General features: G+C 38.9%; 1 protein-coding gene and 1 long non-coding RNA gene across 12 annotated transcripts in view; one reads left to right on the forward strand and one right to left on the reverse strand.

Annotated features, from left to right (window-relative positions):
• Nucleotides 1-1,293: 1,293 nt before the first annotated feature.
• LOC130609850 (uncharacterized) lies at nucleotides 1,294-16,943 on the forward strand. The gene is made up of 4 exons (XR_008974889.1): nucleotides 1,294-1,461; nucleotides 1,991-2,124; nucleotides 3,544-3,660; nucleotides 16,811-16,943. It is a non-coding gene; the product is annotated as an uncharacterized LOC130609850 (long non-coding RNA).
• Nucleotides 6,070-19,696, reverse strand: part of EVI5 (ecotropic viral integration site 5) — a 78,657-nt gene continuing 65,030 nt past the window's right edge. For 10 of the 11 annotated variants that reach the window (XM_057429185.1, XM_057429184.1, XM_057429192.1 and 7 more), the window contains one exon: nucleotides 6,070-7,334. In XM_057429185.1, coding sequence (XP_057285168.1) covers nucleotides 7,029-7,334 — 306 coding nt within the window. In that variant the 3' untranslated portion in view covers nucleotides 6,070-7,028. Of the gene's footprint in view, nucleotides 7,335-12,299; nucleotides 12,921-19,696 lie in introns of those variants that run through there. The other variant, XM_057429190.1, reaches the window with a different exon arrangement.

A 19,696-nucleotide genomic window follows, 5' to 3' on the forward strand; every position in this document is an offset into this window, starting at 1 on the left:
CGGGAGGTGCCGGGTGCAGGCATAGGCCGCCGTTACCGCTCGCTCCCTCACATAACACCTTCCGCCTGCGGCGGGCGCTTGAGGCCGGGAGAGGCGGAAAACGACCCCTGCTCCCTCAGCCCTCTGAGGGGAGCCCTGGGTGGGGGCAGCCCTTAAGGGGAGCCCTGAGAGGAGTCCTGAGGGGAGTCCTTGAGGGAAGCCCTTAAAGGGAGCTCTGAAGGGGAGCCCTGAGGTGTAGCCGTGAGAGGGAGCCCTGAGGGGAGTCCTGAGGAGAGTGCTTGTGAGGAGTCCTCAAGGGGAGTCCTGAGGGGAGCCCTGGGGCGGACTGCTTAAAGGAGTCCTGAGGGGAGCCCTGAGGGGAGTCCTGAGGGGAGCCCTGAGGTGTAGCCCTGAGAGGGAGTCCTGAGGGGAGTCCTGAGGAGGCTGCTTGTGAGGAGTCCTTAAGGGCAGCTCTGAGGGGAGCCCTGAGGGGAGTCCTAAGGTGGAGCCCTGAAAGGAGTCTTGAGGGGAGCCTTGAGGGGAGCTCTTAAGGGGACGTCCTTGAGGGGAGCCCTTAGGGGGAGCCCTGAGGGGAGTCTTTAGATGGAGCCCTGAGGGGAGCCCTGCGGGGGAGCACTGAGGGGAGTCCTGAGATGGAGCTGTGAGGGGAGTCCTGAGCGGAGTCCTCGAGGAGAGTCCTGAGTGGTGTCCTTGAGGGGGGCACTGAGGGGAGTCCTGAGATGGAGCCGTGAGGGGAGTCCTGAGCGGAGTCCTCGAGGAGAGTCCTGAGTGGTGTCCTTGAGGGGGGCACTGAGGGGAGTCCTGAGATGGAGCCGTGAGGGGAGTCCTGAGCGGAGTCCTCGAGGAGAGTCCTGAGTGGTGTCCTTGAGGGGGGCACTGAGGGGAGTCCTGAGCGGAATCCTCGAGGAGAGTCCTGAGTGGTGTCCTTGAGGGGGGCACTGAGGGGAGTCCTGAGATGGAGCCGTGAGGGGAGTCCTGAGCGGAATCCTCGAGGAGAGTCCTGAGTGGTGTCCTTGAGGGGGGCACTGAGGGGAGTCCTGAGATGGAGCCGTGAGGGGAGTCCTGAGCGGAGTCCTTGAGGAGAGTCCTGAGTGGTGTCCTTGAGGGGGGCACTGAGGGGAGTCCTGAGGAGAGTCCTTAAGAGGAGCCCTGAAGGGGAGCATTGAGGGGAGCGCTGAGGAGAGTCCTTAAGGGGATCCCTGAGGGGAGTGCTGAGGGGACCCTTTGCCTCCCCTTGCTGCTGCTCTGCCCAGCACTTGGCACTGGGAGCTGCACCCAGGTTCTGGGGCTTTGCTGACCCTGGCTGATGCTGCAACTTACGATATTCTCACATCTCATGGATTTCCAGCCTTTTTATTGCCCCTCCTGCATTTTATCTTGCATCCCAGAAATATCAGTGGGTTGCTATCTCTGCAGAGGAAGGGACTGAAAGAGAAGTGCTGCAGCTGCTGCAGTCCATAGGTAAGGCCTGAAGGCAATTTCCACGCCTTGGCCATTATCCCAGGGCTCTTTCCACCCCTGAGGGGAGCTTGCTACCTCTTGTAACAGCACGCTGAACATTGGTGAAGAGACTAAGCTCTTGTTCTTGGTTGATTATTTAGGTTAAACCTAAAGGTTAAACCTTAAAGCTTACTATTTGTAAAGTAACCTTTAAAGTGTTCTTGTATCATCATGAGACATTGTAAGAGCTGTGTGACAGTACCAAGTATTCTGTACCCCAATGTCCTGAGTTGATGGAAGGATGTAATTCATGTGAAGTGTAGGTGGTGGGGTTTTGACAAAGCTGCTCTAATGCATCCCCCAAAGCAAGCATAATATTAAAAGTTAAACATTTGGTAAGATACAGTTGAAGGCAATGGTAAGTACATGATCATTGCCCCGTAGTGACAAAAGAGGGGAAGAAATAAGAGTCTAAGGCAGGGTGAAATTATGTTACAGTCATGCTTAACACTGCAGAGTTCCTCAATGTAATTTACTTCACTGTTCACAGCATCTGCCTGATGTTACCATTAGAGCTAAGACATCAGATAAGGCACCAAAGGTGGTGTGATGCAGATGAGATCTTCATGCTCAGGAGTGATGAGACACTTCAGGAGGAAGGATCTGAAGAACAGGATTTCACAGGTTAACTGCTTGGTACATAGAAGAGGAGCAATTCACAATTCTCCCCACACCACCACCTCCAGCACCATATCGCTACTTTCTTTATATTTCTCCTTGCGGCACAAACATGTGATGTAAATATGTGAGGCATTAATCAGTGATTTTGATAGCCTTTTTTTTTTTAATTTATTTTATTGCTGGGGTAAACAAAGTAACTTCTGCTGCTGTCAGAGCAGATCAGAAAAGCAATGATCACTGTGAGCATGAACTGGAGAGGGAAAATGGTGTTGGAGGCTGGAATGAAAAGAGGGATTCCAGCCTGGGGAAGGAGCTGACCCAGAACTTCCCTCCATTATGAATAAAAGAAAGCCGAATCAATCGGTTACAGAATGTAGACTATGCAAAATAGTCCTGGGAATTTTAATTCTCATATTGGGATGCTAGAAATTTCATTCACTTATGCAACAGTACACATTCCTGAGAGTATGCCACATTGCTTTTGTTTTTCATAATTGTGAAATGAGGTATTTCTTTCTGGGAAGGGAGGGTGTTAAGCTCGTGTTATCTTGGATCTTAGTCAATCAGTATTCACGTACGCATAGGTAAGCATATGATTGATTGATTGATGGCTTGGCTTTGTGAGCGAAGATTTGGGAAGGGCTTTAACCACACTTGCTACAAGCACGATGACCAAGGGCATGTGGGATATGCAAATCTGGTTGGAAAGAAGGGTGCTTAAGGCAAGCTCAGGGAGGACGGAAACCTCCCGCGGAGCAGAAGGGCAAAAGCTCGCTAGATCTTGATTTTCAGTACAAATACAGACCATGAAAGCAGGGCCTCACAATCGTTCTGGCTTTTTGGGTTTTAAGCAGGAGGTGTCAGAAAAGTTACCACAAGGATAACTGTCTTGCGGCAGCCAAGCATTCAGAGCGACGTTGCTTTTTGATCCTTCGATGTTGGCTCTTCCTATCATTGTGAAGCAGAGTTCACCAAGCGTTGGATTTTTCACGTACTAATAGGGAACGTGAGCTGGGTAAGCATATATTAACATGTTTTCTCCCCACTAAAGCTGGAACTTCATGCGACATAGATGCTATGTTGAAAGTCAATTTACTGTGTGCTTTTAATTTCACCATTCCGAATCTCCGCTTCTACAGACTACTGTGTCACTGTATTTCACTGATTTTTCTTAAGTCTTGAGCTAGTTTGTAAAAAAAAATCCACCCTCCCCAATCAACCAAAACCATCAGAGAACTACAAAAGATATAATGGTGCAATTATACTACTAAAAATATTTCACAGAACAGTTATGAATTTACTTAATTCCAGGTAATACATAGCTTTCCTCTTCCTTTCAATACACATAGCTGGTGTAGCTATTGCACAATTAAACATAACACTGTAATTTCCACTTATATTGTAGTATCTCCTATTTTATAGATGGTGGTGGTGGTTGTTGCTTTTAGTCTCCAGGACTAGCCTAACGGCTTTCCTAGGGGATCTGCATTATCTTCTACCTTCTCCTGGAAACAGTTACATTGTTTGGAGCCTCTACAGGTAACAGAATTGGCACCACATCCAGCCGAAAATGTGGATATTTTTATGCTAACGTGTCTTTAGGTCATTCTAGCTTGAAATACAAATGGTGTACGAGCATCAAATTTCACTAAGCAGTGGCATAGTCTCTGATATAGAACAGTGACTACATTAAAATCGCAGAGAAACATGTAATTTTTTCTGTGCTGTGGTTCCACAAAAGGGCTGAATACAGGTTAAGTTCAATAATACAAGATTTAAAAAGTGTTTTTGTTTGATTTATGCAATCCCCTATGTGGATGATTCTTTTAATCGCTTTCATAGCTGTTGAGCTGTGTAATAATACATGCTTCTTGACTTCACAGGTGTGCTTTCTCCCAAACAATCATGTTCCAAATTTTTCACAAATGTTACAAACTTCTAACATGTGAAATGAAATTACTTAAGTAAAAAGGTGTCTAATCATAAATGCTATTAGGATCTAAAATATTCACTCCTTTAGCCCCCAAAATAACAAAATGAGGCTTCTCTACCTAGTGGTGACATTGGATTATCAGATTGGAAAGCAGAACCATTTTCACTACCGCTTATGAAAGCATAATTTACATGAGAACTCTGTATATAGTAGGGCATCCTCCTTCCCTGTTTCACTTGTTCTCAGCTGCAGCACTTGTGTTGTCAAGAATCTGAAGTTTTTATGATTACATGCTTTTTTTTACCTTATGCTTTTAGCATTCACATTGAGTTCTTACGGGATGCATGTAAAAGCAAATCGAAGGGAAAGGCATTGTTAGAAGTTCATGCAAGCAAGATCATGGTAATTAGCATGCTTTTTTTATTGACACATTAATATTTTATCTGTGCTGTTGATGACATTATTCTGGTGCACATTCAAATTGCAGTACATGTAAGCAAAGAGATTAGTGTAATTTTTTGGCAAAAGAGTTGCAGAAAAAGCAGGGTGATTCTGAACAGCTTCCCATGGGTTGTCTTCCTAGGATACTCTGCATAACTAAGTCTTCTGAAGCTGCAGCATGCCCAGTGATTCACCATCACTAAAAGAAATGCAGTTAGTTGGATAAGGACTTTTGCTTTTCCCATGATGTTTTTATTTATGCTGTCATTCAGTATCAGTATTTATTCTATTAGTAAACTTTAGAACCACACAAGTTCAGGAAATAACCCTTGCCAACTAATCTCATTTGCTATCACTTGAGCAGTAAGGCAGTTATTGCAAAATCATAACACTTCACTGTTCAAACACATAGAATTTTTATGGTTGTCCAACTGAATTTTGTGCCTGTCACATATTATAGAACATTACCTTTCAGAGAGACTTGCAGCTGGTATTGATGACAGGCAACAATGCATCTGTCATCTAGCCTTCTGGGCAACAATTATCCAGGTGCAAACATAAACTACCAGATATTCATTGGAAGGAAAAAAAACCAACTGTTAGTGAACAAAGGCGCTCCTGATATGGTTTTGCATACATGAAATTTCCAAGAGGGATCAGAAGCAGACAGCTAAAGCACCTCAGAGACGGCCGTTTCCACAGGTTATACTGGGAACTACATATTCATTGGTAGGATGTGGGGAAATTTTGCAGAAATACTGAAGCATATTAGGAGCTGCAGAAATCACTAAATTGGAATTAGTCATCCACTTGAAGATTTAAATTATATTGCACCTAGGTCAGATAATACTGTTGAGATGCACAGAATGCACTTCTTCCATGCAGCCTTCTCTATCATTCTTTAAACATTTGTTATCTCCTCAGTTACGCTGTTCTATTTTGAATGTGTCCTCAGAAAGAAAGTACTAACAGGACTAACAGCTGCATTCAGCAGTATGCTTCCATGCTTTGGCAATTTTAATCAACTACACTGCTCCTCCTGGCTTGCAAGACAATTAACATATGTGCTAGCAGTACCTACTGTTTCTTAATTAATAGAATAGTTGCAAACATTGCCAGAGATGAAGGCATAAGGATTGTTTAATTACATAAGCTAGCAATAATTAGCTGCTACTAAGGTTATTCTCGACTGGAATGTGTCTGAGAGGGCAAGTGAGTGTTCATATGACAATAGTAAAATATCCTGTTCTGTTCAAGAAGCTAGGACCATTTTACTGGATCTCAATTTTCAGGAAAGCGTGAAGGCAAGATGCTCGTCACATCTCTTAACTGCTTGGGTGAATTGCAGCTATTTGGTGACAGGACCAATAGCTTATTTCTGAGACAGCTCTGTAATATAAAACTTTAAGACAACTGAACATGCATATTTGTATTGCACTTAATTAGAACTAACTCTAAGACACAGATAATTTTTCACCTTATTTGAACTACCACTCTAATCTAGAGCCAGCAAGTAACTATGCTGTAACCAAGGGCTGTAGCTTAGAATTGACTAAACAGTAAATGCTGCAACCTTGTTAAATCATGAAAAATTTATTTTCATTACATATATATGAAGGTAAAAGATTTCAGTCAACAGTGTTTTGAACAAGCATTTCTGACATGAACCTGTTAGTGTAGCTAGGCTGAAACTTAAAGTTAGTGTTTTGCCTTTATTTAGTAATTATTTTCTAGTGTGTGTATATACAGAATTCATTTCCTGTTAGAATACCAGACAGTAATATTGCAACATTTACATTCCTCATATAAAATGCTGTAATATACATTTTCAGCTCAGTGTAGATATATAAATATGTACAAAATAAACATTATTGTAATTAATATATTCAGACCAGGTATCATTTAGCAACATCAAAAGCAGATGCACATAGATTTAAGTGAAAATGGTGAAAAACACCTTTATGACATTAGTGACCATTATTTGCATATATGAACTAGTACAGATAAAGGCTCCTCTTTCAAGCCTTCTGTGGGCATCCAATAACTTCAGTAAAAACAAAAGTAATTGAGAAGCTTAATATATATATAGATAATGTGTCATGATCAGATGGTTTACTGGGGTCCATCTTGATCACAAACGGATAACCATGTAAAACATACACGTTTGTTCAGAGCATAAAATATTGCACAAGAGCAATTTCTTTTGAGGATAATAATTCCTGTTTGTGAACAGCAAAAATGGTTCTCACACATTAAAGAAATGATATATTTGCAGTTTCTAAACCAAGGAACATTCAGTAATACTGTCAGAACTGTCATCCATCAACTTCTTCCCAGCCTGTTTTATGGCAATGGTGTATCATTAGCAAGATTTGGCAAAGAGAGAAGGCAGATAGACAGTACATGTATATATTTATCACAGGCCAGACCAGATCCAATGGTTACTTAACTGAAGCTATCCAGCAGCTAGTTTTTCTGACAATTTCACCCTTAAAAGAAATATGAGGGTCTTCAATGCTAGTCACAGTGATAATCACACGGTAGTAGAGTAAGATTCCATTCTTCTCTGCTTGGAAACCATCTTGTCGGAGTTCTTAGCCTGAAGAGCACTTTCCTCAGTATCACTGTCGCTGCTGTCTACAACTGTGTGATCCAAAGCCATCTGACCAGTCCTCCTATGTAGATGAAAGTTCACCCCACTCTCCTGTATGGAGTTAGTTATAAAATCTTCATCAGAAGAATGAAATGATTCATCATCTCCTGTGAAATGGCTGACAATGTGAATCCCATCAAAAGTGGGTTGGTCTGAGAAGTCTCTCTGGCCTTTGAGACATTTGATCTGTTAGAAAAAGCAGAAGTTAACAGTTAATCAGAGTTGAAGAGTTCAGTAGTAACAAAAAAACCCTTCAGAACCCCCAAACACCCACCCCCAAAACAAAACCCAAAACAAAAAAAATAACCCAAAATGCATTTCTAGAAAATATATTATTGATGTCTTACTGGATCAAATTCTACAAGTAGCACATCTGAAACTCATCTGGGATGAGATTAAAGTGATTTCTTACTTCTGGCTGCCCAAGGACAGACCTTGAAAGAATGTCTTAAATAGTACTTGGAATTTTCCAAAATTCTCCTACCACTCCTGGAGCATTTCAGTTTTAAGGTTTAATAATCAAGGTACCTAGAATCACTAATGATACATTCTTCTGGGCTATTTACTGCATCTTTAATATCCCCACAAGGATGGTTTATAGTTAGTTTTATAGAGTGACCTATTTGTTCTGACATCCTACTTTTCCAGATCCATTTTTTTTCCCTCCTTATCACCTAACATCTCATTTGAGAAAAGTCCTCCCCCAGTCCCAAAGAGCAGGGTCCCAAGCGTATATCACCACTTCCACATAGCCATAAGAAAGAAACCCAAACCCAGAGAATATGCTTAGTTCTCCCCACACTGCAAGATTTAGTGTCTTTTCATTATCTAGATCAGACCAAATAAGCTTTCAAATCAAGAAGCATGAAACTTCTCTTTGTACAGCATAAATAGATTGTAGTTCCTGTTTTAAGAAAACATCAAACAAGACAAAAATGATTTTCAGACCATGACAGATATGATAACACTTTAACTCAAAGCATACTGCAAAATGATAAACTGTTACAACCATGCATTCAAGCTATTCAAAAGTAAAACCTAAAGCTCTGAAATCTGACAAGTCCCTGTTAATTTAGGGAAAATAACTGCTCACTGAAGTAATCCTGAGGCATGGGTTTGTTTTCTTTTTGGTTTTTTTTTTTCTTTTTAGAATAATTGTCAGTTTTGCTAGTTTTTAGTAGCAACTACATCATGGTCAGTCTGACAATTTAAGAGTATTAAGCTAAAAATTCCAAGGATGCGGAAAAACATTAAAAATGCATTATAGCAACTTCCTAATATCACTCTGGAAGCTTAAAAAGGACGATGCACCAAATGCTATTTTGTAAGTGACTTTTCACAATGAGAAAGACCTGGAAAAGAAGTAAAGCCTGAAGAGCTTCTTCACATAAACCTATTAGTAGTTTCAGAAGTCTGAAGCAATATTAAATTTAATAAAAGTGCATGTAGGTCCTTGCTATTGACACCAACAGAAGATTTTACCTGTCCATTCAGGGAAGAAGGAATCTCTGTACTTACCATGGGCTTGTGCAAAGGATGAGAATAAAAAGGAGTTGAAAAAAGATCAAAAGTCATCATCATGTTAGAAGCCATCAAATCAGATATTAACAGCATATAAAAGCTCCAGCTTTTAATCTATATCAAAACATTCCTGTTAGGAATATGGGTACATGCTGTAAATCTAAACCTTGGTGGTAACTACATGTACTAATGTTAGTTTTCTGCATTTTCTTCACATACACATAGGCTGTAGTTGTTTCATGACAGCCTTGCTGTGTAAAGGCAAGCAAAACAAAGTTCCACACCTACACAGCATAATACATGATGTAAGCAAAATCAGCTTTTACCAAATACTAGACCCTGGACAGTAACATGTCTCTGGAATAGATTTTTACGAGTTTACAAACCTAGATACAGAAAGCCTAAAACAGAGATTCTTGTGTCAGTTAGAAATACTATCCCTCAAAATATCCTGCAATATGATCAGATTAGCTGCCACATGAAGTTTCCAAAACAGCTATCAATTTTAGTCACTAAGGAAAGAAGCCACAGAAAAACAAAACCAAACCCAACAATTTCTCTCCACCCTCACCACAGAAAAAAAGCCCCACCATACAAACAACTACAAATTTCAATTAGAGTGAGAAATTATACATTTTTAGGTATGCATAGTTAAGCCACTGCTTCACCTGCAATTATAAAGCTGATAGTCAATGTTAGTTGTTTTGAACCTTCAGAAAGCCAAGCCAATGACCTCAACTGTTTTCCTGAAGTCTTCAACACAATACCTTTAGATGAGTGTGTTTACGTAACATAACAAAATCATAGCTTCATGGTTTTAGGTAGTAGCCTTTCCAAACACCAAATGAGAGTCTGTGGAAAATGATGTTGGTGAAACAATCATGAATAGACAGTCTTTGCCAATTCTTAAAGTGAGTCTGGGAAAACAGTGTGTTGCTATCTTTTGTTATTCTAATGAAAGGATGCACAGTCTGTGACCTTCCAGGAACACTTCTTTTGACCTGCAGCTTCACACTTGCCTGCCCTTTTTCTCAAGCACTCCTCAGAATCAAGGTGAGCCAGACTGCTAGAGAAAAACATGAATGTACTGTAGAGAATATGTCCGACAAGTCTACTGGTGGTCATATTAACTTCCAGTACTACTTAAAAAACACTCAGCCAGGAGCACAAACACTGTAGCATAGAATTTGTCTGTATTATGGGGACAGACAGGCTAGAAAGTAACACTGCTGAAGAGGTCCTGACACACAAAGCTAAACACAAATCAGCAGTGTCCCTGAGCAGGGAGGAAAAATAACTGCATACTAGGCTGTATTGACAAGGGCATAGCCAGTACAGCATGGGAACCGATTCTTATCTGGCATCTGTGCTATTCTGCACTTGCTACCTCACTCCTTCCTCAGTACAAGATATTCATTAGTAGATTCAGTGGAGAGGTAACAACACAGTTAAGGGGTAGAAGCCTTTAACTCCTTAACTCCTATCTTAAGGCAGGAGCACCTTGAGATAACAGAGAACTGGTTCTTCACTGAATTGTATGGTGGGAGAAGAGACATTAATCATAATGCAAAATACAAGACTGTGTTTGAATATGAAAGAAAAAGAGTTGCTACAAGGCTAGTTAGGAAATGGAACAGGTTGTTTAGAGATTGTATACTCTCCATCCTCAGTGGGTTTCAACACCCAACTGCCAAAGCCCTAATCCCTATTTTAAGTTCAGCGCTGATCCTGTTTTAAGCAGGCAGCTAATTTAAAGGCCTCCCAGGATCCCTTCCAACTTAAAAGATAGTCTGCATTTCAGTGAGATGTGTGAAAAGCATAGGCAGTGGGATGCATGTTCCTGTTCTAATAACAGCCATTTTCAGTTTGAGAAACTGAAATTCAGGAGCATTTCTGAAGGAGCCTGATGATCTGCAATTCTGTACCTGCCAAAATCACTGCACTTCTTAAAAATCTAAGTGCTGTCATTTGAATCCAAATGCACTAAATTACATTAAATATCAGGACACAAATTTATCACAAAACCTAGTCTTCAAAAGAATGTTATTTTTATTTTACAGTTATAAATCTGTCACTTTAATCTTGAAAATATTTAAGTTCTTCAATTGAAGGTAGAATCTGATTTGCACCTTAATTTTTGTTTTTATACATGAATATTGATGTAAGCAGCTAATCTCCAAGAAATTAAAGTGATCCAACAGAATAGACTGGGGTCAGCTGTACACTATTTTCAGTTTGTGTAGTTTCAGTGTTGAAGATACTTCCGGGGCATGTCAATCTAATATTTATTCAGGAGCATTTCTGAAGGAGCCTGATAATCTGCAATTTCTGTTGCAGCAGAAAGGCTTTGTAAGGCTTCTCAAAGCATTTGGAACTACTAGACAGCATGTGCTCCAATGCAATTAGATACCAGTGGCTTATACCAGCGTAAGGATCTAAAACCAGAGGTTTCTTAAAATGAAAATTTTGTACTCTACATAACTTACAGCCTAGCAAGTGAGCCTCTGCATTTCTAATAGAAAAAGCAGTATCTTTTTTAAAGATGGGAACATACATGTTCTACTGGCTCAGGGCAATGGTCCATCAGCCTAATGTTCTGTTTCCAACAGTGACAACAAGACTTTCAAGTGGTTTTGTTTTTAAGGGAAAGCATGTGAATATGACCAGTTTTTGCAATCCATTCCCTTCATACTGCCAAGCCGCCCCTCACTTGTCCAGAAACTGTTGTAGCAGACACGAGAGTGTATTTCTTCCTAGGTGCTTCAGCATCCATTTATAGACCACCTGTCCATGCCTGATTTAATTTTTTTTTTTTACTGTCTATCTCTACAGCTTCCTGTTACAGCAAGTTCCAGAAATTCCTTTATTTGTTTTAAACTAATCTCCCTGTTTCAGGAATTGCTCCCAAATTCTAGTAGTGCAGGAACAAGCATTGAAATGCGGTTCTGCAGTCACAATTCTTATGTCATAATGCCTCCTTCAGCCTGCTCTCTAAAACAGATAATTCCTAAGCCTTTTTAGTGTCATGAGCAGGCAGTACTCAAGATGACTAATCATTTTAGTTGCCCTTTAACTTCCCTACAGACCTTTTTTACACTCTCTACATCCAAGGTTTTGTAGTACCACTATAAAACATTTTATTTTGTTTCTAATACACTTCCTATTGAAGTCCAACATTGTCTTGTCTGTTTTCACTGCTGCTGCATTCTAAGCAATGATGTCTGAGGACTCTCAGCAACAACTCTTTCAAAAAGATCTTTCCTGATCTCTAACTGCCAATTGTGTAGGTATGCCTTAGATTTTGCCAATTCACAGTGAAGTTCATCTGGCATCTTTTTAAGAGGGACTTCTTGAGATTCTTGCTGTCAGTGTTTTATTTGAACATGGAAAAAAGAGCTTAGTAGGAAGTAAAGTATTATGCCAAGATCTTGTTCATGTAGCCAAGGATATCAAGATAATGGGAAATCTGACTAAGGACTCGGGGGTGTGAGGGGAGCACACATATCACAGTATGTTAGACCCAATCCAAACACAACTTCTCCCCTCCTCAAACCCTAGTTCTATGGTATCCTTATCATTCCACCTGCAGGAAAAAACAGCCCTTTTCCTTGCAGCGATGTTGAGTACAGTATGGACTTACACCCCAGGGTCTATCACTTTTGTTCTCTTTTGTACAGAAAGCCAATATCAGTTAAAGCCTTCTCAGTTTTGGGTTTGCCCTCTTTTTCCCTTTGTGAAGGGAACTAGACATCTGTCACCCCACAAAGTGACATTCAAATGAACCCTGGCTGTTTTTACCGCTTTGGTTTTGCAAGAATCACAAATCTGATCACATCTGTAAAAAAACCTAGGTCTGGTAAGCCCACATGGTTTGCTTTTAATTCTCAAATTCAGGTCATATTGTCTATATGACTGCAGCTTCAACCCAGTTTTCACTACAGCATGTGCATGTGGTCTTTAAAAGGATAAGATTATTTGACCAAAATGTTTATCATTACCAATTCAAAAGCAACCTGAGTCAAGAACAGAATCTTAACAATAATAATGTTTGAATTTATATACCTTCTTGTATCTAAAGAATTCAGCATTTTAAAGACAAACTATCTGTTCTACTGGTCAGCATATTAAAAGATTTTAATTTTATATACTCTTAAAAGGTTAACAGTGTACTTTCACAAATTCAGAAGAGCTCAAAAATGGCTAACAGTCAGATCCTTAAACCCCAGAATAAACTTTCTTACCTGATGCTGACTGCCTCATCAAGCCAGGCATGAAGGAAAAACAGTAAAGAGAAATTTAGAAGTTTTAGTACAATTCACAAGTTCTTCCATTTTAAATCATACAGCAGCTTTTGAAGCATGCTAATCAGTTGCCAGCAAGTTACATTTCTAAGCCCCTTTGTTTTTTAACTAGAGAACATGACTCAAATTTCCAAGTGAGACTTTGTTAAAGAGACTTCTACTGAAGCTCTGGGAGACATTTTTATGTTGCGACCTGTGATTTTTTTTTTTAAAGCAAGGAATTCAGTGGTGCAAAAAAGTCAAACTGTTACTTTTTGCTCTCTTCAAAAGGCTTCACTGACTAATTCTTGAAGTTTACTCAATTCTGAAGTAGTAAACAAGAGTTTTAACAAAGCTTACCAATAAATATTCAACTTACTTACACTAGGATAAGCAAGCAATACACAAGTGAGATCAAAATAGGATACAAGTATGGGTGAATGAAATTGGTTTTGGCAGAAGGCAGGATGTTATATTTTTATTTAAAGAATAAAGGTGGTGAATTCTCAGTGCTTCTTTTAGAGGAATCTAAAAAAATCAGAGCTCCCTCTGTCTCTACCTTAGTAACAGTAGGAAGTCTTAGTAAGATTTCCTGCTTAAAAACCATACACGATTCAAAAGAAAACCAGAAGGTTGCTGAAAGTATGATTTAACCACATTTAGCTTAAGAGAAACAAGTCATAAGCATTTTCAAATACTGTCCTATAATTCATATAATTACAAAGCAGTTAAAAATATCAGTTATGATATATTAAATTATAATCACATTTAACATGAATAAAACCAGTCTAATTGAAGTTCTTAAAAATTCCACAGCATCTAATGGGTTCCCTTATTATACTTAACAGCTGACTGCTACTTATTGCTGACCCTCTCCATTGTGACAAGATCACTCTAGTTCAAGGCATATATTAATACATCACTTCTTTAAAATAAAGCTCTCAGTAACTTCTTTTGCAAAAATGCTTATCTCAGAAAAAGCAATTGCAGCATCTCAGATTGAATTAATAGAAAACACATTGTCATCTGGGAGACAATGTATCAAGCCAGGCAAATATGTCCAGTAAGTCATATATTATCAAATATTACATCCAGAAGCATTTCTGCACATGCACACAAAAAGAATGAAGGTTAAGGTTGCAGGCCTTTTCATGCTACTTTTTCCACTTTCATGAATATAAGTGACTCCTTATATATCTTCAGCTTGCTGAAGCCCATTTTTAAATATACAATTGTACTTCAACAGTGAGCCACATTCATACCGAAACCATCACAACATGAACACTGCACAAATGGAGACATCATGAGCTAAATGAACAGTTGCAGAAACTAATATTAGCAATCCATCATCTGATGTAATTGTTAACAAGTTTAATGGCTCTACAGTTACAATGTAAATGGGGTTTCTCAAGTTCCCCAGCAGAATTAGCTTCTGTATATGAAAGGGACTGCTATGCATGCATTGCGACAGAACTATATCAGAGCCATTGCTTATTGATCTCTGAAAAGTCTGAGGTTTAAAAAAAGCCTAAGTATGGTTTCATATATTCTGCATCAATGTTTAATCCAAAAACCAACATTAAAGACATTCTTAATTTTCCTCAAGAATGAGATTTTATCCATATCATATGCAAAAGACAGAGGATAGTCTTCTGAGAGCTTCCTGATGATTTGTATAGCTCTCAAGATTATGTGTAAAATAAGTCAGCAACACATACTGTATATGGCAACATTTTTTGTTTAGAAACAGTGAAGCATTCTCTAGCAAATTTAACAAGAAATTTGAAAAGGGTCTGTGAAATGAGAAATGTGTTATAATTGTAATTGTATTAAGACAAAGCTCAAAGTTGTAGCTTTTATTTCAGTGTCAATTTCCTGTTTCCCTTCAGTGAACGTTAAGGTTTTTTTTTTTCTAAAGCCATAGCTATAAATTAGGACTAACTTGTCCTAATAATTAGGACTATCTTGTAAATAACAGCCATGAGCAATGCCAGACAAGGGTCATTCTTGGAGCCGATTATTCAAGAAGCCCAAACCAACCAGACACTGAACCCAGGAACTCTTATTTACCCCGCTTGCTCTTGTTACCTGATCACTGTTGTCCCTCCAGAGGAGGAGGCCCTAATATCATGGACTCACTGTCTGAAAGATGATAGCCGAGAGGAACAGTATGGGCTTCCCTTCTCTGAAAAGCTGCAGAGATGGCCACCCCCACATCTCTTACCAAAACCATTTGGATTCTCCAATGCCATATATACCTCTAGAGATTTAAAATCTAAATTAGAATAAATTTTGTAGACCTCAAAAGATGTGTAAGGAATATGTAAAAAGAAAAAAAAAAGGGGGGGGGGGGAAATCACAATGAACATATTTTCCTTTCATTGTGAAGCAGATATGGAAAAGATCTGTAACAGTCAGAGATATCCTTAGTAGAGAAATTCAGAAAATAGGTTACATCTCATTTATTAGTTTCACAGTGTTGTCTTTGTTCGTCTTTTTTTTTTTTAAATTTAAATTATTAAAACTCTTCCAGGACAACTTTGAATCTTCTCAGATTTCCTAAAGTCAGCTTAAGATCTAATTTTGTAATTGATACAATAGACAATAATATTTTCAAATAGGAAGTTTTACTATGCTGCTGTCTTTACTGCTCCTTTCTCCAAGATTTAATGTCATGTCAAAATACAGAAAATCCCAGCAAGTTAGCCAGATTTTGTTGAAATAAAGTTGTTCAAAACATTCCAGTGGGTTGTCAGAGTCAGGGACATGAGGAAGAAAGTGAATACATTTAAAAGTGCATTCAGAAACTCAGGAAAATATTTCAGGGAAGTTTTACTACAATACTAATGAGGATAAAAATACTTTTTCCCCTTGTAGTTCACCTAAACTACAAATATTCAAGTTAGCCTGAAGTGTTCAGGGTGGAGGTTGGACATAAATTTGGGGTTTAGTAGACTGGAGTCACCATTACATAGCCTTATGATTTGTCTTTGCTTTTGCCTTTCCCCCACACCCAGAAGCAATGTTTGTAAGGCAGCACTCAAGATTCTAATCAGAGTCTCATTTATCATATCAGACTAGTTAAGCAAAATAGAGCAAACAAACTCTTCTCTAAAAAAACATCCAGTGCATTATATACTGTGACTTCAGAAAGCAGGAAATGTCTTAATCGCGCTTACAAATAACACGCAGTGAGAGGATTTCAAAAGCTGTTTGCAAAATTGCTTCCTTTGGTTAGTAGTTAATAAATCTCTATTACACATTTAATTTACCATGGAGGCTTATTTATTTTAAGACATAGTTTTGTCTTTGATATCCTTTAAATGTGGAAATTAATTTCCTTATCTAAAAATTTTCACTCAGCAGAAGTTTCAGTCAGATAAACAAAATGCTGATTTTTAAGGAGTCTGGCAATGACCTTTGAAATGAAGTTGTTAGCCAATCCCTGTAGGATCCCATAGAAAGAGCCAAGCTGCACTCCTATGTGCCTGAACTTCTTGATCTGCACTATCTCAATCTTTCTGGAGTTCATAAATGTAATTCAATCTGATATAGTTGCAGTCTGACCTATACATTTGTTACAGCAAATGCAGCAAACCACCTTGAAACAGAACCCCAAATTTAAGTCAACAGGCAATAGCAGAACGTGATCAGAAGTCAGATCAAGTATTAAACTCCAGGTTTGATAGGCTTTTTGTCAGCTCAAAGAAGGAACAGCAGTGAATGACAATACTATACACGTGAACAGACCTAGACTGCTTTTTTTTTTGGTTGTACCAAAATGGTTGCTGTACTTCAAAGACAAAAACCTCAAGAGTCTCTGGACTGAGATTTTTAGATTTCTTTTGTCATCTATATTAGGACTGAAAGCAAGAGTCATGAGGTACTACAACATTAGATGAATCTGCCCCATGCGTCATTAACTCTTTGGAATCCAAGCTCATGTATGTGATCAACTACTGTTTAAGGGAATAATTACTTTGTTTTTGAAACTCGTACTTTTAGAAGAATGACCCAGAGGAACAGAACTGGCATACAACGTGAAATATTTATCTCAAATGAACTTCACTGCACATATCACTAGACAGAGTTCAAACTATTGCAGCATGTGTCATAAGTGAAAAGCAAAGAGGTGCAAGAAATTTCCAAACTGAGTCATCTCAGGCTTCTGGGCTTTTTAATAGCACTTAAATATTTGGTCTCTCTTTTTAACTGCCAGCTTCTTTAAGTCATATTCAGTCTCACAGTAGTATGAAATGCTTTGCAAAATCCCTGTGGATGTCAAAGCTTAAGTAAAATCTAGGAAATAGTTGTAATGCAGTAAAAGAAAGCCCATCTCCTGTTGTCCTGCTATTTATTTCATATTGTTCTGAATGTGATCTTACAGTTCCTGACTTAAGTTTTTATAAAGAGTGGCTTTTCAACATTATCAGTTAAAAAGCACTTGAGCCAAAAGGAAACATGATGTTAAATGCATGTTGCGTATCGGTTTTACCATAGACATGTCTGCTGTATTGTAAACGTGACAAAGATTAAAACTAGCAACAAGTGCTCAGACCAGAAGGTTTCCAGTGAATCAGAACAGGAAACCAATAAAGCGATCAATGGGAGGTCACGACTTTTTGATCACTGCATGTAAGGCTGAAGAATCTGGTTTTGATCTAGTGCTGTGTAATCAAATTAAACTTTGAAGTTCTGTATTGAATATGCAATTGAAATAGCAACAGCACTAAGGAAGTACCCAACTTCCAAGCTTTTTTCAAAAGAAATCAGTTTTTGGTAACCATAAGCCAGATTTTATCTATTGATGGAATTTTTCTAAGATCTGACAAGTTTTTTGCTGCAAGATTGTATGCAATTCCAAAAAAAGTTCTAAGCTGACTTAGCCCTGGGAAGTTCCTATAAATAGCTACTTGGTAAATAGAAGGAAAGTTCCCAGCAACTCTTCCTACAAGAAGTTCTAACGAAAGTGTTTATTTGGAGTGAGGACATGGTATCAAAAATACGTTAAAACAGCAGCATGATCACACTGAATATAATGCAATTATTATAGTCAAGGAACTACCTAAATCTCAATGCTCCTTCTCCCTAGAGCACGCATCTACAAATACAAAAAAGTTACTGAAACCTCAAGCATTAACTAGAATGTACTGGCTGATATAGAGACTGAAAATGTACGCATTATAGGCAACAGTTACAGGAAATGATCATTTCGTACTTTTACTCTGTCCTTTTAAAGCAGGAGTTAAACTCAGCATTTTTAAATGGACTAAGTAACATTTAGTTTTGCCTCCAACTGCAGAAATTAATTCCATCAGCGCTGGCTGCCATTCTGAGACTTATTAAAAGAACTTCAGGAGAGGTTTCCACCACATTTCCACTGTTTGCCCCACTTGCATTCAGATAAATTTACAGAGACGTACTATAAGCTAATACATAGCATTCCTCTCCTAAGTTTGTTTCATAGATGGCACTTATGTATGGCTGCTAAAACAATTTTATTTATTTTTTAAGGAACAACTACTCAGATAAATTCAAACCAATAGAACCTCAATTTCTCCAATCTTCAATCCCCAAAACTTGATTTATAGGCAGAGACACAGGAGAGACCCTGACATATCTACTACAGCAGACAGGTCACACAGCTTCAACAGTCAAGAGACAAGCATTATTGCTATGATCATGAAATAACTTGATCTACAAACACTTCTCTTGCTTTGGCAATCCAGACAAACTCTAAACAGGTACTTAAGTGTAGCTAGCTATATTAATCTCTAATGCTGCAAGCAGGGACTACTATTTGCACAGCAAGACAAATTTAGAGCTTTGACACAGTAGGATAGAGTCAGAAAAAAAGGCGGAAATGTTTGCAAAGAGAACAATCACCAATTTTCATGTATGTTACCACAGAATCTAATCTGTCAGTAGTGGCAGTGAAACAGTTAAAACTTTATACCGAAAACTTTCACCCTCATCGATGTGAACAAAGTCATAACTATTTCGTTTGAGGGCTGACTGCATCAATATCCTGGTTACACTGTTCACATTTAGAGGTTTCCTTCACTCTCATGACAAATGGAAGATATTTTGTTGATGGAGGTGTTACTGGGGGAAGGGAGAGGAATTGACCTTACCTGATACAAAGGTGGAGGTTTTAACCAAAGGTCTGTGGAACGGAATACCATCATTATGGAATCAATCCTACCTTTTTGAGCAAGTGTAATAACAAGTCTGTGCTCGTTACACTATGAATTCCCATTCAAAATTAACTGAATTAAACAACTGATGTTCACAAAATATACAGGGATTCCACTGTGCAATAACACTTCGGCCTGTGTTGATAGCTTAGTTAAGTCAGACAGTTACCAAAGCTAGTTGTTTTATTAAGGGCAGGGTAAATAAACTGGAGAAAATTATTGGAGAATTAAGGCCCCCTTACACATCTGTAACAATCTTGGTATTATCAAGCCAGTATAACAACTCTGACTCTCAAGTACGAGCAGAGTTAAAGGAATAAAGCAGTTCACTTTTCTAAAGCATACAGTATATATTTAACTATCCTATGCAGACAAAGCTGCTAAATGAGATTGGGTGCTTGCAAACCACATGACCTCACAAATGCTATCTTATCATATCACAGGTTCCTCAGACTGACCACAACCACTTAAATCAGACTCCGGCAGCACAGAGGCTCTGCAACTTTGACACATGCTAGTAAAGCAGCTACATTTTTAGCTGCCCAGCAGC

Source organism: Pezoporus wallicus, unplaced genomic scaffold, assembly GCF_028554395.1.
Source record: "Pezoporus wallicus isolate ANWC-B61680 ecotype Strahan unplaced genomic scaffold, APGP_CSIRO_Pwel_v1 contig_593, whole genome shotgun sequence".
Classification (NCBI taxonomy): Eukaryota; Metazoa; Chordata; class Aves; order Psittaciformes; family Psittacidae; genus Pezoporus; species Pezoporus wallicus.